Source organism: Lipomyces doorenjongii (assembly GCF_038497915.1).
Source record: "Lipomyces doorenjongii strain NRRL Y-27504 unplaced genomic scaffold V1508scaffold_30, whole genome shotgun sequence".
In the NCBI taxonomy this organism is placed as follows: domain Eukaryota; kingdom Fungi; phylum Ascomycota; class Lipomycetes; order Lipomycetales; family Lipomycetaceae; genus Lipomyces; species Lipomyces doorenjongii.
In genome coordinates, this window is record NW_027118097.1 from 37,056 (window position 1) to 61,576 (window position 24,521).

The window sequence follows — 24,521 nt, forward strand, 5'->3', positions numbered from 1 at the left end:
TCGCCGAAAGCGGTGCGAACATACTACCGGCCAGTATTATCCGTTTCAGTTTAGGCGACATCTCCGCCTTTGATATGTAACCATGTCATCATCAGCAGTGGCTCGCGATCGTCGGGCGGCTAAAATACGTCCAACGGCGCACTGCCTCGTATATCTTGAGAGAAACATCCGCCACTCGTGCTCGTGTAAGCGCAAAAACACACGATGAGTCCAGAGTGCACGAAGGCAATCGAGCACAGGACAGGTCCGCTTTTCTCCGCTTAGCCGCCCGCTCGATCTCGCTGGCCAGTAATCCGTAGCTCCGGTTTAATTGTACTGTGGCCATTTCCATTCCAATTATACTATTAATATGAATTATTATAACCACAAAAGGGGACGTACACAAAACCCGAGCGAACACGAGCTTGGAGTCGGATGCGAGTTAAATATTATGGGCGTGCAGCCCGCCCCGTGCTAATTATGGCCGTTGGTTCAGGCACGAACTGAAAGCGAGCCTGTGAAACTGCCGGGTTACGGACTGTATAGGTACAAAGTTAGTACGCAATACCGACGCCGCTCTCACTGCGCTATTAACCCGTACCTCTAGCCGTACCTTTACCTACTCGGGCTTTGCGGGCCCGAGACGTCAAGTCAGTAAACCTCTCATGTGTGGGCGAATTGAATGCAGCCTCTCGTCAAACAAAATACTCGTCCATCCCACCACCACGTCTCCTTGCCTTCTCCAGTCACGGGCTTCCTCCCACGGATCCGTAGCCCTCTCCTGGATATCGCAGGATTCGCTGGCTGCTGCTTGTTGCTGCTTGTTGCTTAGCTCGCAAATCTTCTGCACAAGTCAGCCAGATCGTTCCTCGCATCAGTCGTTTAGTAGCAGCTTTGCTCGTCCAATCGTTCGATCACAGCTCGGCAAATATTCTCTCGAGTTCTTTTTTTCCATTAACATATTACATTTTGCATTTGCATTTTATAGTGGCGTGTAATACCGGTTTTGTTTCTGCTTATCATTTCGTTGCTGCTTCGCCAGTTCTCCATCGCGCGCTGTATACCTAGATCCTCCACAGCTCTATTATGGCTGCCTTCTAAATAAGTACTTCCCGCACTCCGATACGCTGTGTACTTGTGCTGGACGACGGCTACGTATGTAAATCTTTTTTTTGTTCATACAAAAGTGTGGCGTGCTTTGTGCTGCTTGATCGGTTGTGTTTTGTGCTGACAAAAGCCTCTAGTTTCCCTCCGCATAACCGGCGATCTACATCCCAGTCTCTACGCATCCGACTGTGAATTTGTTTACATTCGTTATACAGTTTGCATTTTGCAGCAGTTGCTCTGTCACAGAATAATTGTTCTCTGCGGCTGATTGATTTCTATTGTGCGCCTCTTGTGTGACGGAGCTCGTCCCCCTTTAGATCAATTGTCACTAGATTTGCTTCTGTGTGGTATGCTACTGAGCATCTACGTCTTTGTACCTATCGTTGCTAACCGAAATAGATGACCGCTGTCCAGCCGCGCCATTGGTCTTCCGCGCCCGGTGCGCCCCACCAAATGGTACCAAATATATCACCGGCTGATCCTGCGTACTCCTCGCTTCCTCCTTCCCCTGTGCGTCCTTCGTCTTCACAAACAGTTCGCCATGTTCCCCATTCACCGTCTTTCCGTCAGTTGCCGGTGACGGTTCCCTCCTATGCATTCAAGCAGACTCCCCGTGCAAGGTCACCTACGCCTGTGCCGTCGCCTCCGAACCAACCCTCTCCTACCATGTCCTCCCGCCCTGTCTTTCCGTCCCATTCTTCCTCCCCTGCTTCCGGCTCACCAGATCTTTCTCAGCGATATCGTCGAGGTCATCGTCGCTCTGAGGTGTCCATTTCGTCGGCTCCTCGCAGCGTGAGCGCACCAAACGCTATCCCGCAGCCTCTACCCCGGTCTTGGTCGTCGCAGTCTCTCCCCGCTAGTAGTCCAGCTGAGCCATCGTACACCGTAAACCCGCCATCCATGAAGCCCATCAGTTACCACCAATCGTTTTCGCAGCAACAGCAGCATCAATCGCCCTTACAACAGGGGTTCAGTCACTCGCCTGAGCAGTATTATCACATGCATCGCCAATCCCCTGCGGTTGTGTACGGTCGCTCGCAGTCACCGGTCCGCCAGTCCTCGCGCTCGTCTTCGTCATCGTCTGTGTCGTCTATGTCAGTGGAACCTCCATCTCGGTACAATGTGCAACTGCAGATGCATTCAAGAAAAGCCAGCGTTGCCAGCGTTGCGAGTAGCGACAGCCGGCACGCACGGCACTCGTCGATTGACAGTGCGTCCACGTCGTCGAGCAATGGCCGTGGACCTACTCAACATGAATATTCTGAGCGGCGTTCGAGACTGAGTATGGCGAGTGTTGTGCCAATGGATCGAAGCGGGGCTGAAGTGTTGTTGGCATCTAATGTTTCGAAAATTACTGCAGCCGCGATGCACGCTCCGCAACGGATGCCTGTTGCACTACAACAGGAGAAGAAGGTGTCTCGATTCAAGAAGGCACTCTCTTTCATTGCGCCGGTTTCGAGGGATTCAACACTGACGCAAGTGAATGTGAATGCCATAGAGGAAGAAGTGATTGAGTATAACTTCGGGAATAACTCGATCTACGAGAATCGGAAGAACAAGGCAGACGATAATATGTCGATTCGGTCAACCGCGTCGACTGTGTCGAAAGCTTTGAAGCGGATGTCGAGGTTCGGGGGTTCGAAGGGTGGTAGTGCCAAGAGCGACTCCAGTTCGGTGACAGTTGACGATGCCTCAAGCGTACTCGAGAGTAGTGATATTGACGTGCATGGTGCTGAAGCGGATGAGGAGGGCGTGAAGAAATTTGCGCCGTTGAAGAAGGTCGAATTTATTCCAAAGAGTATCCTGAAGAGTAAGAACAATTCTCGTGTGCGCGATGAACTTCGAATTGCTAAAATTTTCTAGATGCTGGTACCGGACGCATCGAAATCGCAAGCGAGGAGCAGTTACCTGGTCTCACACGCGAATCTTCGCTAGTTTCCCAGTCCTCGTCCTCGTCATCGTCGCTGAAGGGTGTGGCGCAGCCGCAGGCCTCTTCTCATCGTGCAACATTATCGCATCACTCATCTTCGTCGGTTTCATTCTCGCCTGAGATCAAGATCTACACTACTTGGAACTCTGGTGAATATGATCGGAAGATCCCGGACGCCACACCATTCAGTACATACCCGCTATGGATGATCGCGCAGATTAAGGAAGAAATTAATACGTATAAAAAGATGGAGATGGAAATCCATGAGTTGTCAAGAAGTAATACGTGTTTCTATTGAGATGCTCATAGTAATTTGTAATTGCATTGGATTGTGGGTGCTAATGGAGAGATAACAATGACAGTTAATTGCATGTTTTTCAGTTCGTATATACTTAACCTTCAGCATATTTCGGGAATGGAAGCGGATTTGTTGTCTTTTATGTTTTTTTTTTTTCGTTGTATTTTTGATCTACTCATCGATCATTTACGATCGCAGCCTAATAATATTTTATGTGCATCTGTTGTTGGCATGGTTTTGAAATGTTATATTTATATATGTTTCCTATTTGCTTTGCACGAGTGAGTCGCATGGTTTGTCGTTTACGGCCAGTGAGGACTAGTTTCAATTAATTCACAAATTGTCTATTTAAATTTTGTATGTAAATAATACGTATATCTGTCCCCTGGTATCTCGCGGAACATCTGTCCTAGACAAACGTAGCCCATACCTGTATGCCTGCCCTCGCCATAGAGTGCTAAATCGGACCATGACAGTTCTTATCGGCGCGAACAGCTGGGACAGCAGTCTCACTGTTACTAATCCTAGACCAACGTCCGAACCGGACCATTGCACTTTTCGAACGGCAATTCTACTATTTAACAGGGAAGTATGACACTGTTGAAAACTTTACATATAGTTATATTCGACGGACCTTGTTCGATGAGTTAGCGGGAAGTAGTTTACGTACGTGCCGTACGTTGTGACACTTTATAACTGACTTGACTACCTCATCTAAGGATGTTAGTCCTATTGTGTGGTAACGACCTTTGTCCCTGGGGGTATGAGTATGACGACGATGATGTATATTATTTACTTTTCAAAGTCGTGCTTACCGTCGGGGGTGGGAGTGGTAAAAGAGAGCAACGGGAGTGACGTCGCCTTCGGGACTTCACTTTTCGGAAGTAAAAACAATACAGTGCACTCTCCGTGCGGCGCGCGCGTGGAGAGTCGGAGCCAGATTGCCGCAGCAGGTCTCTCACACGACTATCTTTGCGTTCTGCCAGCAGCAACAGACAGCGCTGACACGCAGTAGCAACACGGATGAATAGAGTGATTATCCTCGACCGGAATTGACGCGAGAGAACTGGGCTCAAGCTTTGCAAACGGGTGCAGCAGCGCGGCGAGTGGTGGCGGCCAAGTCGGCCCGTTGCCACAAGTCCCAACGCACCTTAATCGCGAGGCGCGCATACTTTAATCTTGAAGGTCCTCAACGCTAGACGCGCCGGGAGTCTGGCCTTGTTGTCCCTTCCTCCGACAACTCAGCAGCATGCCACCGCGAAAAATATATGCGTGACTCACTCGACTTTCTCTCCCTTCTCTCTCTCTTCTGCTGCTTCTTCTGCAGGTAATTGTTTGCCACCGCCAGAGATAGGTGTGAACTCCCAACACGCGTGCGTGCTATTCTCCCAACCCAGCAACCAACCTTATCGGTCTCGAGCACAGCTACGCGCCGACGAGTGGCACACCACACACCACCACCAATGTCCCGGTTTGAAGACTTGCGAATGGTGAATTTGAGCGTCGCGTCTTCGTCATCATCGTCATCGTCATCATTGGCATCGTATTATAACAATGCACACACAGACGCAGGAAACGACGACGCAGAAGCCGAAATGGTGGGCAGCGTCTCTATGTTTAGTTCTCGTGAAGTCGAGGACGGGGACGTGTGGAGTAAGAGGGTGAAATTGGATAGGTTGCCTATGGAGGTCTATTGGCAGATATGTTCACAAGTACGTATCTTTCTGCCTAAATTGTCATTGCGCAAAGTGAAATTTATCAGAACTAACATGGTGTGCAGTTTCAGACAAAAGGCGCCCTGAGTAACTTGTCGCTGACGAGTAAATCTGTTTACTCTGCAACGCTACCAGAGCTCTACCGGGCCGTCAATATAACGCCCGCCGACATGTCCTCGCTCGCGCGTATTACCGCGTCATTGCCGTCCCACGCGGCCCATATACGCAGAATCACAGTCTCCACTCCCGAAGGCGACCGCGACGACTCACCGTTAAGTTTCACAGTCCAGCGTGGAGATGAGGGAACTCCGTGTCCGAGAATGTCTCCTGCCGAGGCAACGGGTATTGCGACTTCGATATCGCGACTGAAAAACATGTTTTCATTCGAGTGGAACGACTGTCCCATCGTGCTGCCGTCCGAGATCCTAGCAGCCGTGCTACTGTTGCCCAAGTTAATGCATTTCCAGACGTGTTCCTTGCCGTCGCAAATGCCGGATATTTCCTCGCCACGGGGATCCTGGCTTCGCTCGCTCAGGGTACTCAGATTAAGGTCTTTGGACGAAGCCCGGGTTTTAAATGGGATTGTTCGACACTGCAAGAACACTCTCGGATACCTCAGCATTCGTGTTGCTGAACGCGAGGAATTGAGTGGCGCTGTTGTCGACGACATCGACACGCGTCAGTTCGCATGGGGCGCAAACTTCCACTTCGGGGTGCAACCAAACATTCCACTCCAGCCACAACTCGAACCGCCCAACCACGACGAGGATCTTCTCAGCACGAACTTGAAGTCAAAGTTCCTCAATGTTGTGTTTAACGACGTTATTGAGCAAGATGACGAAAAATTGCACATTGATACTCTCGCGCTGTTTAACTTTCCACGAGTTGACCTGACGTTTCTTGCTAAACTGGTCAATTTTTCAAAGTTGCGAGCGCTCAGAATTGATACGATGGATACACTTGTGCTGAACACGTTGTCGGAAGGCACGGTGTTGCCACCACGTATGAAGACGCTTGATCTAACGTTTGGCAAAGCTGTATTCCCGACTGCGCCCCTGCCGTCGATCGTGTTGCCTGTTCATCCAGCCCAAGACGAGCAAGAGCCGCAGCCAGACGTTAGACCGCCGCTCATGAGTACGCTTCTTCGCGAGTTGCGACAAGTCGAGAACCTGAATCTGAAGCTCCTCTGCGAGCCGACGCGGCAAGACCTCATCCTGTCAGCGCACATCGCGCCATGGCTTCTCACCCTCCATGGCGCCGCCCGGGAATCAGCGGACCACGACGGGGACAAGAGACCATACACACTCAAAAAACTGTCCATACACGTCTGGTCGGTATCCTCTGGTCACCACGTGCTTCTCGCGCCATGGACTCTCACCAACATTCACGGACTGGCGACCTCCAAAGCCGGCGCAGGGATCAAGTCACTGGCGATAGACCTCTCGCGTGGCGCCACCCCGTTCCCGGAGTTGGTCACGACCTTGAAGGAGTTTAAGTCGTTGAGAAAGTTGTACGTCAACTACGCGCCGTCGGTATATTACGGATCGGGCGTGTATGATGTGTGTCGACGACAGGCGGCGACGTTGAAAGAGCAGGTCACGGGCTTGGAGTTGATTTGGTTGAACTCCGTCGAACTGAGAGTTCCGTATCGACGAAGGGATGGCGCGAACGGCGTTTTCACCAGCACGTCGTCGGCGCGGAATATGCCTTATTCTGCGTCGTCCGCTTCCGCGTCAGCTACCTCTCTGGACAGTAGAACACGGTGTCGAAGTCCGGGCGCGTTGAATTTTGAGTATGAGAATGAGTATGACTATGATGACGACGAGGATCATGATGAGCATTGCGGGGATGAGTACTTTGCTGACGATGAGAACTTTAATATTTTCGCAAACAGGATGATATAACTGTCGTTCGCGGGCATTTTGTGGTTGGGGATCGCGGCCGACGCAGGCAGAGTACAAGTTGGTTTGAAAATGTGACGTGTTGTAAGTATCTCTCAGCTTGACTGTTCGTATTCCGATTTCCTAGATTTGCATGTACAAGGTCGATTAGTGGCGTTAGTTTGCAATACATATACTGTAAATATGACTTCACGGCAATAATATCCGGAGACGCTCGCTTAAGATGTAAGTTTGCACAAGAGACTACATGAAACAAAAAACCCTCGTGGGATATGAACCAAACGTTGAGAGTTAGCGGGATATGCCCTTGCCCAAACTAAAAGTGCATATAATAGGCGGTGCAGCAAAGCTCAGTGGGTTAGGGTCGATGGGATTTGTGAGTGCCAAAAAGTCTCAAAGCATCTTTTTAACTTGACTTTACATCATAAAAGCTCACGAACTACTTCTCACAACGATACGATTTGCGTTGACGCAGACGGTCTCGGCTTACAAGATACAGCAATGTCATCATCTGGCTCGACGCCGGTAACAAGCAGACCCAGCACTCCGGCGCGGAGTAAAGACATCGCGGCGTCTGATCTCCCCACGCACGCGATTCCTGGCCAACCGCTCTGTTCGGCCCGGGAATACGCGCCTGGTCCGGGGACCTACCTGGACGAGTACGCGCTCCTCGGCGGCGGCGGCGCGATAGTGGCATCTGTTCTCGGCGCGGTCGTCGTCTCGAAGAATACAACGAAACCATCGACTACTCCGACTTCTAACGGTCTGAAGCGGAAAGAAGCGGGTGCGGAGAAGGGCGGGTCGGATCCAAGACCGCGGATATCGGTTGTGAGACCGGCAAGTAAAGGTGGCAGCGCGGGCGCAGTGCCGGATGTGGATGATGTAGTTCTTGTGCGGGTATTGAGGATTAATCCCAGACAGGCAAATGTTGCGATATTGGTAGTTGGGGAAAGCAACTCTTCTACTGATGAATACGGTGGTATAATACGGTGCGCCAGCTCCATCTCATCTTGTTGTCTCCATCGTGTATCTTGCTAACACAGAACCAGAGCCCAAGATGTGAGAGAAACAGAAAAAGACAAAGTCAAGATGCAAAACTGCTTCAAACCAGGTGACATCGTCCGCGCACGAGTCATCTCCCTCGGCGACGGCACAAACTATTACCTCTCGACCGCGGCCAACGATCTCGGCGTCGTGTTCGCCATTAGCGAGGCCTCTGGCGCACCAATGTACCCGGTCGATTGGAAGTCGATGAGGTGTCCCGTGTCGGACACTATCGAGGAACGAAAGTGTGCGAGACCGACCTCGTAGAAGGCGAACATACTGCGGCATTGTTTGTAGATCGTTCAGGGTTATTCACAGGTATATGGGAAATATAAAAGTTCAGTTTAATCTAGCGTGGACAATCCACAACGCTTTATTTCAATAACTTCGCAATGCAACACATTCCATTAATTGTCTATGGAGGTAATCAAACAAGAAAAAAAGTTCAATACGTACAATGTGAAGAGTATAACAACGGATCAAAACAATTAATTAAACCCCGCAAAACTTCACTTGTCCATGTCACTAGCCATGTCCAACATTATTAAAAGATACCACTCAGTGGTGAGGTGAGGTAGCATGCATTCAGATATGCATTCCGCCTTGACAAATTAAAGCAAAATATTTTAATGACTCAGACTCCATCAACGAGGTGCCGCGCAACACTGACCACACAGTAAAACTCGAGAAGGCGTGGTTATGAGCTCTTGTCCTGAAGCGAGACTTGTGAGAGCTGCTCCTCGACGGTAACACCGGTCGTCTTTTCAACCAACTCAGCCGCATCGATATCCGCCGCGGCTTCGTCGGCAGTCTTCGTGTTGCTAAGTAGCTCATCAGGCAACTTCGACGACTCCGCAGGTGCTTCAGACGACGCGAAATACGCTGCCTCAGCTTCCTTTTCAAGCGTCTCGGTTCTTGCAAGTTCAGCCTGCATTTCCTCCTCGGTCTCGGCACGCAAAGCGGCCTCAGACAAACCGACTCCGCCGCCAAGCTTGTGCCATCGCTCCATATACCGTTTGCGTTTCTCGTCCGCAATCTCACACATTGCACTCCAGTACTTGTCATGATGATACTCGAACTCTGACTTGCCGCCGAAAATCGAGTCAAGGTGCTCGGCCGGGACGTACTTATCAATGGGCTCAGAAAACACGAGCTTCTCACGTGTGAGAGGGTCGATGAACGGGTATATAATCTTAAGAAACGTCCAGACGAACCACGGGATATTAATAACCAGCGCCTTACCGAGACGCTCTGGGTAATGAGTTTGTAGGATATGCAGGACCTGACGACCTTGGCTGACTGACGGGTTCTTAGACGAGGTGGAGGATTTGAAGTCAATTAGGAGCGCGAGATTCTCTTGGCCACTAGGCATAAAGTCGATGACCCGCTCGAGACTGAAAACGAGGTGCTGGATTTGGCGATTGGATTTGTCGGTGTTCTGACGCGATGGAAATAGGTACAGGCATGGGCGCGATGCGAAGTCGTAGCCTAGAATAACCTGCTTACCTGTTTCGTTCTGAGGACGGGTTAGCTTTAGCTGGTAAAAACCATAAGATAAATAAGTAGGCAAGTGGCAGCTAGTTAGCAAGGTTGCGCGTGGACACCACGATAGTGCAATTGAGTTCAGAGTTCGACCGATTCCGGCAATGGTATCACGCCTACTTACACAGGAAACCGGAATATGAACAAGAAACGTACCTCAGGTGAGATATAGTCGGGGCTTAGTTCTCCAACGCCATACTCTCTCCGCCAGATCAACGAGCCCTCGACACGCTTCTGCGCGTCCGCTAGCTTCCATTTTGTTGCACGCAGATAACGCAGCATGCACTCTTTTGTGACCCAGGCCTGTTCTTCGTCGTCGAGTGGCCGTCTGGTCTTCTCGTTGGGGTCCGACGAAATTGGGAGTTCTTTAATGCTCTTCATGTGCTCAAGCAATTTGTCGTACTTTTCTTGCTCTTCGACGGTCAACGGTGGCCGCTTGGGCGGCTTGCACGAAGGTAATGGCTCTGTGAATGGGACATATCTGACCATTTTGGGCACTGGAATCGGATGCTATTAGTTAGCACAAGAGGTGAGATGATTAGTCCCTTCCCTATATAATGTAAGCGAAGGTATAGGAGGGAAAAACGCGAGAACAATGGCGCGTTGTTCTTGATGGAGCGGTGCTAGGGTGAAGCAAAAACGGTGGAAACAACGATTGTTGTCAGCACGCACAGCTGGAGGGGGCCCGATGTTGACATTTCTCGATGGTCGGGCAGCAGTTGCGGCGGCGGCTGCACGCTCAGGTTCTTCCGAGGTGGGACCTCAAATTGAAGCCTTGGAAAAGCCAAAACCCCCTTGGCCCGTTCACAACTTGCTTCCGTCGATCGTTACTAAATGACTCTGCTGCGCGAATCATTACCAGTTGGCAGCCGTGTGGTGCAGTCCCGCAACCGCAGTCAATCCTGCTTTCGTATTCGGTCCGAGTCATCATTGAGTCGTCAGCGTGTGACCCTGTTACTCCAATCGGGGCTCGGCGGACGGCATCGGCAATCCGCCCTTGCCCTTGCCCTTGCCCCTATTACCTCCACCAGCTCATCTCTTCGCGACTATCGACCCACCCTCCACTTGCAAGACTACAACCGAAACTGACGTAGCACTGGTAAATGCACGCGTCATTAGGCTTTTTATGAAGTGCTAGCAATGCGTTGTTGATGACAATTTACATGCAATTACTGTATTCCCTCCAGCTGACGCTAATACTTATGTGGTGCCGGTTCGATGCTCGTTGGTACTGATGCTCGCTATGTGTCGTGCTACGGACATTAAGTCGCAGAGGCCGATTGATATGACCGACAAATCGAAACAGTATCATCAATGACATTCGTTGCACTCCCGCATGCGAACCGCTTCTCGTCTTGACAAATCTAATGCATACAAGTTGCAATTAATCCTAAATAAGTTTATCAACACATGGCTTCCCCCTAGCCGCACGCCGCCAACCGGCGAAACCTTGTTTTTATCAAACTTTCGAAGGTGGATAAGGACTGAAATGACCTGTATTGTACTCTTCAATACGCCATAGAATACGCGTAAGCAAACATATATATGTTGCTACGTCCTGTAACTTGTCGCCACGTTCTCATTGTCGCACACTGTATCTGACGCATTTGTGTCACTGTCCACCTCTAGCCACAACGTGCGCAGATCCCGGTCAGGCACTCGTTAGGCACTCTTTAAATCCAGGGCAGCATTAGCTCCCAACATCTCCGCCTTTCTGTGTAAGGAGGTCTCGTCCTTCAGCCAAAGACATATCCGTAGACACCGCGACTGACATCGTAGTCGATACCTCAAGTTAGCGACCTAGTGAATGTCGAAGAACTCTCCCATTTAAATCGTTTCCCGCGGTGACGTCTGCGTGCATTTTTTGTAGCATAGTAACTGGAACCGTTCGGCGGATTTGTCGATCTCGCAGGTAGCAAAGCGACACCACAGTCGAAAGATATTTCAAAAGAGTAATGGCAACCAAGCGCTTACCGAACGAGATAGTCATTTTGCTCACAGGACACGCGAATCATTTATATTTGTGAGGTTTCATTTAGGGTAGATTTTGCCTGGCCCATGGGACACAGTTCAAGGCACCCCCTCGATATCCTTGTCGACAATATATCATACTATATTACACTCCAATGTAGCTTGCCTGGTAGGCGCGTCTTCCGCTCAAGCACAATAACCACATCATCGTGCATGCGCTGCAGTGAGAGTCACCTCACTGTAGCGGATTAAGGCTTTTCAGACCTTAGCACGCGTCGATGTCTGACCATTGATAAATTGCCTCGATCCAGCATAGAGTTTCGGAATGATCTTGTTGACGTCAACCTCAAATTCACCATGTGCTTGGCCTTTGGTCAACGGTGAGGGACTCCTCAAACAGCCTTCCTTGTCTAGGCTGGACTAGCGGCCCAGAGAAAGATGACCATCCTCCATAATCATCTCCTCTGCCGGCCTGATTCGTGATTCCACGGCAGCGAGCGCATCTACCTCAAAACTTCGCGATCATATCCGCCAACTCGTCTACCTATGCCTTGTTGACAAAATTAATTCTCTCGGCAGTATCGGCGTCGACATCAAGACCAGAAAACATATTTTTCAACACTTTAGCACGCCCAACGTGTTCGACGAGACTAGTATTTAAGACCAAACACCACTAACCCTTTCAGGCTGCTTTCTGGAGCGGACTAAGTACAGCTTAGTTCAGTTTACTCCTGGTGGTGCCCTTCCGACATTTCCTTTAAGTTTCAGCTGCGTAATAGTCTTCCGATTTAGGTAGCAAATGTCGTAGACTGATGTTGCATTACGCGTCTTACTAAAGGGTATTGAGTTGTTAGTTCAATGAACGCAGATATACCATTGTCATGGTCATTCCGGTATGGAGTGTCCGCGTCCCCACCATCATCACACGAATGACCGCCCTCTCAGTAGTAGATTACTGCATCCTCATTCAATTTTCCCTCTCTAGTCAATTCCTTCAAAGTGGCTTTTACTCTTTCAGCCAATGCCTCCCCGTAACCCGGCCCCAGCGGCGGCCTAGGCTTGGTCAAATCAGGTCTGAGCCAGGGCACGTTTGATCTTCCTTTAGCGGCTTCCCGCATTTCTACGACAGCAGTATCGTCGTAACCACCTCCGGTGATCACTGCAATAGCTGTGCGAGAGTAGTTCTTTGTACCAATGTTGTCTAGCTCTCGCGGATTTTCACCTCGAAGTAGGCTGGGAATTTGTTCAACCCCCTGAGCGGAAGTGAGAATGACATGAATTACTACCACAGACAAGTCAGCTAGATCGAGCTTGCAGCACAGCAAATGAATCGCACCTTCATACTCAGGTTTGAGAGTGGCTATAACAGAGTTGGCGATGACGGTTGACTTGCCACAGAGAATAATGGGGAGTGCAGACATGACGTGGTCCGTTCAAGGTTTCAGTGTAGAGCACTTATTGGTTGGCTTTATACATGCATGTAGGAGAATACCTAGATTATATTACTTACAGATCGTCCTCGAATTTAGCAATAAGATAGTGACAAGAATACCAATTGTCTTAATTTAGCCCCCAAGATGTGACACGTTAAATCTCGGCGATCCTCATCTGCATCACAGCGAGGAGAAACTGCATCAGATTGAGATGACGTCATCCGCGGCACCAAGGTCGAGCTGCTGCATTTCATTACCCGCTGCAAACAGTTAGCATAATTAGGGGTTTATTATTTCCTATCCACCCTCATAGAAAGCGGATTGGCTAAGGGTTTTCAATCAGCGTTGGCTGATTATCCGACATTTATTGTACGAGGGTTTCAGCTCCCAGATAGGAACCATATTTTCCCTGAAACCCTGAGCGGCTGATCTCTCCCGTCAAGCCATTCTGTGTTTATTATCTTATTTAAGCTTGCGGTTCCTATTAGTTTATAAGTCGTTAAAGTTCTAAGTCTAGATCACAAAGCCGGATGTGATCTTGCCAGCTAGGGTCAGTTTGAGGTTGTCCGGGCTTGATCCTGTGTATCGACGAGACGCCGATAGTGAAACGTTCACCGCGCTACAACGGGTCTATTATAGTTTCTGTGCATCTCGTCTAATTATAAATACCTCTACCTGTTCCCGCTGCTGTTGCTGCTCCTCTTCCTGCTTGATCTCTCTATCTACCCATCTTGTTCTACTTTCGACGTTTCATCTACGTATTTCTTCTGTGTGCGCCAAACAATGGTTCTGTACCAATGATGTCGCTTAATGTGTAAGTGGCCCAGCAATTATGGTTTCCGTCATCTTCTTTCCACATCAAGGAATGCGGCTCGGAGACGACTGCCATCGGTTGGGGCACTTGCCTTAGGTGGTCTTGCGGTACAGAGGTAGGTGATGAAATCCATTTCCTTAGGTGGCCTACGGGGCTGAGGTAGACGAGAGGTTGGCGGATAGCAGTTGAACTTAAACATCAGCAAAGGGACCCACGATGGATAATAAGGAGCCTGCCCAGATGGCCAACAGAATCAGGTTTAACTCATGCATCAGGACAAGGAAGTACTGCCCAAGTGGACTCGGACGGCACGTTGGACATACAACGAATGTCTGCGTGCCATTGAACTGAGGAGTCCAGAAATCGAAGAAGGCATTGAAAGCCAGGGCGATAAACAAAGAGGCGAAAGAGATGCTGACAAAAAACTTGGGTCGAGGAGACTTCCTACGATATCTGGGACGCGGCGACGGATGCCCTCCCGAAAGCGTTTGCGGCTGGAGCAGCTAGGTACAGGAAGGATAAGACAGCGGTTTGAGATTCGGTATCGGTTTCGAAAAAGTGATTCCGGAAGAGCATTGTCATACACAGCGAGCACTAGTTGCACGGCAGTGAGAAGTCCGCATTTCTTCGGCAACTTGATGTGACTTGGTCCCAGAAAATCTGGACGAGGCTGATGGACCGTGCCGTCAAGTACGCCAGGCTGGCGTACACGCCGGCTCTCCCCCTGGGAGCGGCCTACTATGTAGCCCGTGGTTACGTGGTGCCGTGGATCATGGCGAAAGTTCTACATCACCATCTGGGCGTTATGCCGGGCGGTCCGGACTGGAAACGGATGGCGGTGCATTTCGAGGAGCACCAGCCCGAGCGGATCAGCTATGCGGGCATAGTGAGGTCGTTTGGGCAAGGTGAAGTTGTGGGCCTTCCGGACGAGTTCTTGCCGTCGACTGAGGACGCGGCCGGAGCAATAATAGATGAACACGAGGAAGTGTTAGGGGAGTAAGTGACTAGAGGACTGAGGGTTTTGTGGTGAATATGCATGCGGGCATCTGAACAATGTTGGTGGTAGCAAGGAGTTATCTGGGCGACCGAGACATCAACGGGGCAAGGAACATTCTGGTGCGAGATTCTCAGCGTTTTGTTTGAAATGTTCAAAAAGTCGAATTTGGTTTCATTTAATAAAAGCGTATTACCTCCTACGGAGAATGCTGGGTATAACTAATTAAGTCATTCTGCGTACTGTTTACAGCTCCAGGACCACAAAAAATTGGTCTTACGCGGGATCGAACCGCGGATCCTCGCGTTATTAGCACGATGCCTTAACCAACTGGGCCATAAGACCATTATAACAGAGTTACGGTATTCCACAACCCTGTCTGTCTGTATAAACCCTGCCACAGTCACGTGATTTCTTTGTTTACAAATTCTTGCTTATTTCTATACAATCGGTTTAACTACAAGCAATAAAAGGACATGAGAGGTCTGTCTAGCCTCAAACAGTAGTATTATATAGTAATCAACAGGTTTACATCAAAAAGAGATATTTCCGTGGGCCTTGTTTTAGTTGAATTAATTTCGACGTGACCAGATTCTCACTCGATGATGTGAAGCTCTTATTGACTTTCGTTTCGGATGATGCAAGATCTGAGCCGATGTCATGGATGCGACTCGTACTCGTTCATAGGATGCATCACATACAAGCGCACCAAGCTTCAGTAAATGAGCGTCATAGTGGCGTCGTCTGCGAGCAAGTTTAAAGAACAACTACTTTGGCTTAGACGATGAAATAGCATCAAAATTTCACTAATGTTGAATACACAAACTGGCGTCAAGACTCTTTGCTTATTTCCGAAGCCCAATCCTTACCTTACTTGCTAAGGTTCTCTACCAGGACTGCCATCCGGTTACAGCCGTAACACACAACCAACATTCCAAACTCCGCAAATAATACAGAGACCCTTCCATTAGCTCATCAGTAATACAATTTGGAGCATAAAGTTCACTGAGCACCATTCACACCGGAGTGTTCGGTCTATAAGGATCGTAATTAGTACTGGCAGTGAGCGTGTATTAATCCTTTTCCAACCCATCATTTATCTCATATAGGTTTTTCTAAAGAATCTGTGCTTTCTAAATTAAACAACACGTTTCGTTGGTAGTTCTCCCACATCTGTGATAATAGCTCGACATTCATGTTTTCTCTATTGACGTCCTAAACTCGCGATCATTAGCTCCAATGGAGTCCGTTCCAAGCAATTTAAATTTCATTCTCAGCAGCAGAGACGAAAAGCTGTAGTAACTAAAAGAACCAACCTGAAGGACTCGATTTAGGACGATAATGGCCTCATTTAACTTTTCCTGAGCCGCTGAATTAGTCACCGTAAATACTTCGGGGTAATTTCATTTCAAGATTCCATACAAATAAAAGAATTAGACTTACAACATTTGTAATAACACGCGCTAGAAGAGCGTTCTGGACCTGCTCATGTGGATTCTCCATCACGCTGCCAAAGGGCCGAAGCGCTTTTTGTTTCTTGAGTATATATGTGGAATATGTAGACCGCTAAGCTTGCCTATGTCGGAACAATATTTTCAGGACAATAATTTCGTAGTAGTGAGCAAGGAATCGGAATGGTTGCTGGTCACCACGATATCTCGGGTCGCGTCAACACAACAAAACAACACAAAATGGAGCTGTGCGTTGTCGAGTTCGCCTATGTTTTGACGCGTGTATTGAGGGCGTCCAAGCTTGTCCCAATGCCGAATGCGAGCAAGAGCTGGTTTTTTCAATATTATCCGAGACGTCGGATACGACGACCCTAGCCCTGATAGATTTTGAAAATAGCGAACACGAGCTTTGCTCGGACGCGAATGCAAATTACCCGGCTTTATGCCCTTGCATAACATGACCTGAAATGACAGCATCGGGTCCTGTGCCCCATCTACTTGTCGTGCGTTGACGTGCGCCCCTCGCATCAGATAACCCAACCTAAATATGTCTCACTCTCAGCTTTGCTGACTCAATTAAATTAAAATGGTGAGCCCGGAAAACGCGATTTTCTAGCAGGCTAGCAAGACGACAGCTACGATACTGAACCTCTTAAAGATGAGCGTATTTCTAGCCCAATTCCCGATGCTGCAGATCCTGGTCTGTCATCATCACGTTACTCATGTAGTCAGACAGAACTCGATAAAGAAGTCGATTCCGTTCGTCATCTTTCTGAGTCAGAATTCGTTCAGAATCGGCCTCACAAAAGCAAAGAATCAGTCCAACTATAGCCGAGCCGGCAGTTACTCAGAAAGGGCGAAAAGAAGCATGGTTTTGCCAGTATTTCACCGGGACGGACTGAGAGTGATATGACAACCGGACCAAAAAGACGAAGTAGGTATAGTCCACAACAGCGTTTATAGGCATTAACTATTTCGTTGGTTGCAACTAGAATTATATCGGGGATTACACAACGAATGCGTTTAATCAAGCACCAAATTTGCCTATTAGAAAAGACGTACTGAGAGCAGAAAAGTCGACTGTTCCCTCGGGAAAGCTTGGATTTCAAATATGTATACACTGGCGCACAATTCCAGTAAAGCTGTGCTAATTATTAGTCTACTCATCCCGAATCATGGCTCGGAAGCGGGCAGATAGTCTTCCTTGCTCCAGATTTCGACAGTTCTCTGATATCTTCTGTGACGAACTTTACAGACACGGTTCTGATATCAGCCCACGGGCTCATTTCCCCGAAAGTGACACCTATGTCTAGCTGGTAGTCTTGTACGAGAAAATCCCATCGCGTGCAAGCCACTATTGGATCGATAAGCACAGATAGTCAGGATGATGTTTTAGATTACTCACTTATCGCTCACTCTGAGCTGTTCTTCCATTCTCATCTCTTTTGAATGCTATCGCAATGCGTGGTCGGGCTTTCCAAACCACCAGACATGAACATTGTACGTGTATGGGCCAATTGGATGTTATACGTCTTTCATGACGTTCTTAAAGACATCATAGATTGCAAGAGAAGTATTGTGCACAGTCTTCGTGGGGTATTTGACCTTCGGCTGTTCTTGAAGACACACGATAATCGTCATCTGGCAGTGTACACCATCCAACCGCAGCTTAGCGTCATTCTGCAGTTTGTACTATTCCTCTGACAGCCTGTTTCGATGACAACCGTCAGCACATCTTCATTGTTTACTGTACATATTTGGCCTCCGTCTCCAACTTTCAATATTCTGCTGTGCTATAGGAGGATTCTCCAAATGCCTTCAGTTTGCGAGAAAGTTCTGGCTTATTGTTACGAATTAATTTATAATATTAAATAATCAAGTTGATAATACTAGCAGTAGCTTTCGTCGTTGACAATTTACGGACACAGGTTGTGGAGGCACTACTCCAGTCTGTGTCCGAGAACATTTATATGCAATTAGTCCTTACACGACAACTCTGTCACCGTAGTACCAAAATGTCCGCTTTTTTTAAAGAAAGCTTATCACAGCAATCATTTCATGACAGATTATATAACGGCGTTTCACTTAACAGTTCATTACGCTCAATCACTTAGCTTTGTCTACTTCGCGGAGGATTTATATATACCAAACAAGATATTTCGAAATTGCCGGGTCTGTAAAAACCTAACTCGGCGCAACTCGTTGGTATGGTCAAAGTCCATTCATCAGTGGCATGATCGTCCAATTTCGAATTAGGTTCCTCATTTGCCCCTATGCGAGTGCGCGAAATTAGCGAGATACTCGGATTCCGCCAATATATTTTCATGCAGAAACCTGACGAGTATGGCTTTCGTTCATAGCTGAGAAGGGTAAGGGGTAATCGCAAAGGAATCCGAATATCCCGATAAATACGAAACAATCGGGAGTGAGCCGAGCGCTATATTGGTGAGCTACATGGATAACGCCACGCTCGCCAGAGCCGGGTAAAGGACCTTTGATCGTACCACCTTCATTTGCCGGCGCAATTTTTAAGTGCCAAAAGCGTCCGGGTTCGCTCACTCGGCCATCGTCTGTAGCGTCTAGTCCCATTCTTTGTTCAACCAAAGGTCTTTTCTGCAGAATTTCTTGTGCCAATTGCACGCCTCCTACACGGAATATTTCGTCAGCGAAGTTCTGTTCGGTTTTCAACAACAGGGACGAAGTAGTTTACACGAAAATGTTTGTAATTTTTTATGTGGAGTCCTCGTGCTGCCATTCGTGGATAGTCGGCAGTTGACCCTCAAACATACTAACTCGCGTTCTTATTCAGGTCTTCAACGTACAACGTATCCCTCGCAGCGCCTACATACAGTGAAACTTACAGAAATATTAGCGATGCGTATATTCATCTGAGCATGCTCGAGAGGTTGTGGGCTGCCTGGTACGCGTATATGCAGAACGACGTGATTGCCACTGGTATGTTTTTCTTATGCCTCTGTAGCCGAAACGAGAGCGTATTACGCGTCGACGCAATTCCGTTGATGCGGTTCTCACTGCTCGGGGATTTGGTAAACTGACACATATTTCTTCTGTTTAGGTCTCATGACATTTGTCATCCACGAGGTTTTCTATTTCGGTCGTTGCATACCATGGTTGATTGTCGATTACATTCCTTATTTCCACAAATACAAGATTCAGCAAGGCAAGGTTAACAACTTGAAGGAACAGTGGCAATGCACCAGCGCGGTACTACTTTCGCACTTCACGGTTGAGCTTCCTCAAATTTGGCTGTTCCACCCTATATGCGCTTACTTCGGCTTGTCCCATGATGTTCCGTTCCCTAGCTTTCTCACAATGTTTTACCAAATCTCACTTTTCTTTTGCTTGGAGGACAGCTGGCACTATTGGAACCACCGTCTGCTTCACTATGGACCTTTCTACAAGTACATCCACAAGCAGCACCACCTGTACTCTGCGCCCTTCGGTCTTGCTGCCGAATATGCGTCGCCAATTGAAGTCATGATTCTTGGTCTCGGCACCATCGGCTCGCCAATCTTGTGGTGCGCCCTCACAAAGAACCTCCATATCTTCACTGTCTACATTTGGATCGTCCTCCGTCTCTTCCAGGCCGTTGATGCCCACTCTGGCTACGAGTTCCCTTGGTCTCTGCACCACTTCCTTCCCTTTTGGGCTGGCGCTGACCATCACGACGACCACCACCGATACTTCATAGGCAACTACTCTTCTTCCTTCAGATGGTGGGACTTTCTGTTGGACACTGAGGCCGGTCCTAAAGCGAAGGCTGAGCGTATTGCCCGACAGAAGGGTAAAGCTGAGAAGTCTGCTGCTGTCTCTAAGAAGGTCGACTAATCATAGGTGTTGTGCAGCTAGAGAATGAGACGCCGGTGATTAGCGGTGAGTATATATAAAGGAAGCGGAATGTTTCTGGTTTGGATTGGAATATCATATATTCTGGACTGCAGCGAATATAAAGCTTCGTATTCGCAAGTTTTTGTGAAATTTTGATTTAAGATAGGTTCTCTGTGTTCTTTTCCTTTATGGTTAAAAATGTAGACTTTACGATAGTTTGGAAGAATCGGTCAGACAGGGGGTTGCATTTTTCAATGTTTCTTAATACTCTAATAGTCATGTCAATTGTACCACTTATTCCACAACGGTTCGTCCGTACTTTTATGGTTTGTAAGCATATGTATGTTAGTTTAGTTTTGGAGCGATGCAGTTAAAGCTGTACTATAAACATTTAAGACCTTTCAAATCCCCCACAGTGTTATGTCATACCTCCATATTGATGTATCAAAAATGGCTAACAAGACAAACAGAACTTGATATCGCCAAACACTCATTTCTCTACTCACACTAACGTACAATACACATTGCAAACCGTTCTAAACATCTCCGTCCCCACTAATAGCCAGAACGACGTCTCCTGCCCTCCACATGTACCAAGTAAACAAACTCCTGTACGGCCTATATAAATCCGACTTTTCGACCATCTCTGCCTCGCTCATATACTTAAACTTCCCTTTCTTGCCCTTTGCGAGCTCTATATTCTTGCCATACCAGAGCGCCATGCCACGTTGAACTCCCAGATCACCAATCGAGAAGACATCTTGTCGCTTTAGCGCGAAAATTAGAAACATCTCGGCACTCCAAACGCCTAGGCCACGGATTTTCGTGAGCAGTTCAATGACCTGTTCGTCGGGTAGAGTCAGCAGAGCGTGTGGGTTTATTTCGCCAGTGTGAAATTTTGAAGCTAGATCAAGGATGTACCTATTTTTCCCAGGTCAATTATAAATCACAACTATAAAGAACTGCATAAGCTTACTCGGACTTTCTTTGAGAGAATCCAACAGTCCTCAATGTAGCTACATCTTTCTGCAATACCTCACCGGGAGTCGGAAATCGTTGCTTCTTACGTTCCGGATCAACATCCTCTGTATGTACATCACTTTCCCCATTAAACAACGCCAAAAACTTGCGTTTTATACTTCTAGCAGCGGCACCGCTAATCTGTTGCGAAATAATACTGGATCCAAGCGATTCAAAGGGATCGACAGGCAATTCGAGATTATGCTCGCTAAACATTTCACACGGATGCAATGCAGCCAATTCAGTGAATCTGGAATCAATGGACACCAGATGTGCAATCGCAGCTTCCAGAGCAAAATCTCTATTATATGCCTTTGGAATAATGAGCGTCGGAGTATTTGACAGAATTGTCGTAGTCGTCTTTATACTGGCAGTGGTAGACTCATCGGATAATCCTACCGTCGCTTGCAACAGTAACTGATCCGTAGTTACAGCTTCGTCGCCACCACTGTTTCCATCTAATTTCAGCTCCTCCTTAACAGTATTTCTAATTCGCCGTGAAGTCTTTTGCAATTCTGTAGTTTCAGTATTTGTCTTCTTTGCCGGTCTTTTCTTGTCAGCCGGCGTACTTGACGCTTTCCGTTTCGTAACCTTAAAGGACTTGGTAATCTGATCTATCTGAGTTACACTACTCGCTGAGACTTGCGCCGATGCAAGTAATGCCTTCGCAGCGTTATGAGCGCTGCGAGTTACACGAGCTGTTGCCATTTGAATAAATTCGATGTATATGATGCCAAAGCTGAGGTTACAGCCGGCGATCTGTGTTCCGAGAAAAATGTGATTCAAACGGCAGATAATATAAATATAAACAGCCCTTTCCTCTAAACTTACGAATTGACAAAATAAACAAAATTATAGACTTAAACGGCTGACATTTTCGGTGTCCTAATCTAAGTCTGGAGACAAAACTTACTCTCGTTTCCGAGCGAGCATATTTAGTCATCATTGATCATCTGCCATTTAAGATTTTCCACGAATCGGATAACGATATCAGTCCTGGCTTACACACTTGTGGCTTAGGGTTGTGCAAATAAATTCTGGGGTGAAGAAAAAACACACTCCGTACATCTGTTGTGAGAGTTGCACAGCGGCAGTGTTCGGTGAGAAAGAAGTTATTATCCATATTAAAATCGTAAAAGTATATTAAGTTCATGTACACACGCAGTTCCTCATGGTGAATAAACATGCCCGATACAAGAATTGTCAGTGTAGATTACTCTTCCTATTTGCTGTATCACTTTTGTACCGATCTATCCAGATAATAGCGACATTGACTTCATTACAATGCCACCATTAGCACACCGCCTTTAACGACGGTCCGACCAGCTTAACTCTCGCGACCCAATGGAAAATTCCACCCACCATTAAAAAGGATCCCGCAAACGCCATCATACCATTCCACCGCTTTTCGCTCGTCGCGTCTCCGATAATTGCGCCGCCAATCGGCACGCCGGCCAGCGACGTCAGACTGAGACAGAAAAACATCAATCCGACGCGCGTGCCGATATCCTGAATATTGCTGATCTGTGCAGTACATGCCGGAATCAACGCCACAAATGTGCCTGAGAAAAATCCATATAATACAGCGAATGCTATTTGAGAGCCAGTGTCCTGGGCTGGAATCCATAACGCGAGGGTCACGACGCCTGCTAAAAAGATGCCTACGGTGTTCATATTGTATTGACCGACTTTATCGGCCATGATGCCGGGTATAATACGGCCGAAAATACTGGCCGCGTTGAGGAACGAGACAAGGTAATTCGCCAAGTTCTCATCCATGCCGTGGAATATCGCGCTTGAGACGATGTATGTGAAAGGCAGCATAAATCCAACAAAGCCTAATGCAAATGCGGTCGCCAGGAGAACGTAATTGGTGTCTTTGAAATGGACCCAAAGATCACGCGGGTATAAAGGGATCCATTTTCCTCGCGGAGTCACGTTAGATGTGACCGTAAGGTTGGTAATAATCAACAAACCGAGGACGAGGAATCCGCATGCTCGCATCGTCCATCCGAATGTTGTTTGAACCGTTAAGCGACGAATGAGAATAGGAAAAACTATCCCGCCGAGGCTGGAACCGCTGGACATTATTCCAAGCGCTCTTGCGCGTTTCTTCTTGAACCAAGATGACACACTGCCGACGGATGCGTTAAATACGCACGCAGCACCCATAGAAGCAACAATTCCTTGGCACCTGTGCATCATGTTAGCAGCTCAGGTTCGCCTTCCTACCACAATGAAAGTGACTGGCTGTGTATACACTAAGATCGGACCATAGGTCTTACATATGGAGGTGAGCATAATGCCACCAACTTCTAACAGTGTTCCTGCAAGTAAAAGATACCGTGGCCCATAGGAATCAAACAACCGTCCAACAATCAGGCTGCCAGTGAATAAAATTAATGTTTGCAGCGATGAAATCCATGATACCGTGGTAGCAGAATATCCATTTAACTGGTGCTGTAGATAGTATTCTTGAAACACGCCGCAAGTGTTTAGCCATCCAAACGAGCAAAACTGTGAACAAAATGCCCCGACGACGCACAGCCACGCTTGACGACCTCCATCTGGAAAAGTTATAGCAGGAGCACTTGGTTCCACTTGCATGCCAAGAGTCTCCTCCGAAGCCTCGACTGATGAACCTAACGAACTCTTTACCTCGGACAACTTGTCCGGTGGGCCGACGACATAATCCTTCGTGTCTGGAACTTGCATGCCCACGTTGGCTACTAATGCAGGATCAACGTCAGTGTGTGGGTGGATTTCATTAGTGATCATTGAAGATGTCATATTCAAACAGATGTCGATAGAAGAATTAACAATATCTATTTTGTCGCCTACTACTCATTATGATTCTCGATCGCCCGTGTGCCTCGCGGAATAGAAGCCAATGTGACCTGTGTATACGGGTCAAGTGTTCAACACCCGAAGTACTTGTAGGAAATCTGTGGTACACAACTCTATTCAATAATTGCTAATTCTATTCCAAAAAATGGGCCCGTACTAGGGCTGTGTCGGATGCGGATCCGCCTAATTTGACCCAATCCGCCATCCGCCGTTTTGTCGAATAAATCCGCCTTCGTATCCGCCTTGATCGAATAAATCTGCTAATGATCCAACTAGCCAAATTAGGTTAGACAATTACTTTCATAGTTTAGCGCCAAAGATGCTTTATTGAGCAACTAAAATTCGTCTCTGGCTGCTAGGGACTATCTCGCCATTCCGGCATCTGAGGTATCGGTCGGGATGTTCAACTCCGGCCGAGATCTGCTTGGGATACGCCGACATTCCATGAAGGCGGAGACCACGAGGATGCTCATGCTCATGGTCGACGGATATAAAAACATGTGACGATGGTAGGCTCGGTTACCCGGGAGAGAGTGTGTGTGCTTTTTTTATAGTGCGTTATTCGTTACTTTGTGGTTGTGTTTTACGATCCGTTGACAAGAGTGTCTAGTTTCATTTAATTTCAT

At 47.8% G+C, this 24,521-nt stretch overlaps 10 protein-coding genes and 1 non-coding gene across 11 annotated transcripts; 5 read left to right on the plus strand and 6 right to left on the minus strand.

The window, feature by feature from the left end:
* Window positions 1-1,485: 1,485 nt before the first annotated feature.
* On the plus strand, window positions 1,486-3,314 carry V1508DRAFT_355684 (uncharacterized protein; the record flags this gene model as incomplete). Its single annotated transcript, XM_066936965.1, has 2 exons — window positions 1,486-2,896; window positions 2,950-3,314. The coding sequence occupies 2 exons, from the start codon at window positions 1,486-1,488 to the stop codon at window positions 3,312-3,314; spliced, it is 1,776 nt and encodes a 591-aa protein (XP_066795316.1).
* Window positions 3,315-4,553: 1,239 nt separating this feature from the next.
* V1508DRAFT_156718 (uncharacterized protein) lies at window positions 4,554-7,167 on the plus strand. The gene is made up of 2 exons (XM_066936056.1): window positions 4,554-5,026; window positions 5,095-7,167. The coding sequence occupies exons 1-2, from the start codon at window positions 4,778-4,780 to the stop codon at window positions 6,931-6,933; spliced, it is 2,088 nt and encodes a 695-aa protein (XP_066795317.1). The 5' UTR covers window positions 4,554-4,777; the 3' UTR covers window positions 6,934-7,167.
* Window positions 7,168-7,297: 130 nt separating this feature from the next.
* Window positions 7,298-8,439, plus strand: V1508DRAFT_387361 (uncharacterized protein). The gene is made up of 2 exons (XM_066937843.1): window positions 7,298-7,919; window positions 7,980-8,439. The coding sequence occupies exons 1-2, from the start codon at window positions 7,432-7,434 to the stop codon at window positions 8,239-8,241; spliced, it is 750 nt and encodes a 249-aa protein (XP_066795318.1). The 5' UTR covers window positions 7,298-7,431; the 3' UTR covers window positions 8,242-8,439.
* Window positions 8,440-8,671: 232 nt separating this feature from the next.
* Window positions 8,672-10,005, minus strand: V1508DRAFT_404708 (CRAL-TRIO domain-containing protein; the record flags this gene model as incomplete). The annotated part of the gene is made up of 4 exons (XM_066938646.1): window positions 8,672-8,835; window positions 8,929-9,490; window positions 9,673-9,960; window positions 10,003-10,005. 4 exons carry the CDS (start codon window positions 10,003-10,005, stop codon window positions 8,672-8,674), a joined length of 1,017 nt encoding a protein of 338 aa, XP_066795319.1.
* Window positions 10,006-12,428: 2,423 nt separating this feature from the next.
* Window positions 12,429-12,908, minus strand: V1508DRAFT_397941 (uncharacterized protein; the record flags this gene model as incomplete). The annotated part of the gene is made up of 2 exons (XM_066938184.1): window positions 12,429-12,769; window positions 12,824-12,908. 2 exons carry the CDS (start codon window positions 12,906-12,908, stop codon window positions 12,429-12,431), a joined length of 426 nt encoding a protein of 141 aa, XP_066795320.1.
* Window positions 12,909-14,000: 1,092 nt separating this feature from the next.
* V1508DRAFT_433026 (uncharacterized protein) lies at window positions 14,001-14,734 on the plus strand (the record flags this gene model as incomplete). The annotated part of the gene is made up of 2 exons (XM_066941966.1): window positions 14,001-14,342; window positions 14,390-14,734. 2 exons carry the CDS (start codon window positions 14,001-14,003, stop codon window positions 14,732-14,734), a joined length of 687 nt encoding a protein of 228 aa, XP_066795321.1.
* Window positions 14,735-14,999: 265 nt separating this feature from the next.
* V1508DRAFT_t55 lies at window positions 15,000-15,073 on the minus strand. Its single transcript has one exon. It is a non-coding gene; the product is annotated as a tRNA-Ile (tRNA).
* A 756-nt stretch (window positions 15,074-15,829) lies between these two features.
* Window positions 15,830-16,231, minus strand: V1508DRAFT_355617 (DASH complex subunit Dad4; the record flags this gene model as incomplete). Its single annotated transcript, XM_066936963.1, has 3 exons — window positions 15,830-15,943; window positions 16,045-16,089; window positions 16,172-16,231. 3 exons carry the CDS (start codon window positions 16,229-16,231, stop codon window positions 15,830-15,832), a joined length of 219 nt encoding a protein of 72 aa, XP_066795322.1.
* A 2,469-nt stretch (window positions 16,232-18,700) lies between these two features.
* V1508DRAFT_157023 (uncharacterized protein) lies at window positions 18,701-20,122 on the plus strand. The gene is made up of 3 exons (XM_066936057.1): window positions 18,701-18,897; window positions 18,989-19,134; window positions 19,256-20,122. Coding segments are annotated over exons 1-3 (921 nt in total). The 5' UTR covers window positions 18,701-18,895; the 3' UTR covers window positions 20,029-20,122.
* Window positions 20,123-20,357: 235 nt separating this feature from the next.
* V1508DRAFT_371626 (DNA glycosylase) lies at window positions 20,358-22,111 on the minus strand. Its single transcript, XM_066937491.1, has 2 exons — window positions 21,005-22,111; window positions 20,358-20,949 (listed from the first exon to the last, which is right to left on the minus strand). The coding sequence occupies exons 1-2, from the start codon at window positions 21,754-21,756 to the stop codon at window positions 20,565-20,567; spliced, it is 1,137 nt and encodes a 378-aa protein (XP_066795324.1). The 5' UTR covers window positions 21,757-22,111; the 3' UTR covers window positions 20,358-20,564.
* An 18-nt stretch (window positions 22,112-22,129) lies between these two features.
* Window positions 22,130-24,211, minus strand: V1508DRAFT_157099 (major facilitator superfamily domain-containing protein). The gene is made up of 2 exons (XM_066936058.1): window positions 23,309-24,211; window positions 22,130-23,242 (listed from the first exon to the last, which is right to left on the minus strand). Exons 1-2 carry the CDS (start codon window positions 23,836-23,838, stop codon window positions 22,342-22,344), a joined length of 1,431 nt encoding a protein of 476 aa, XP_066795325.1. The 5' UTR covers window positions 23,839-24,211; the 3' UTR covers window positions 22,130-22,341.
* Between the last annotated feature and the right edge of the window lie 310 nt (window positions 24,212-24,521).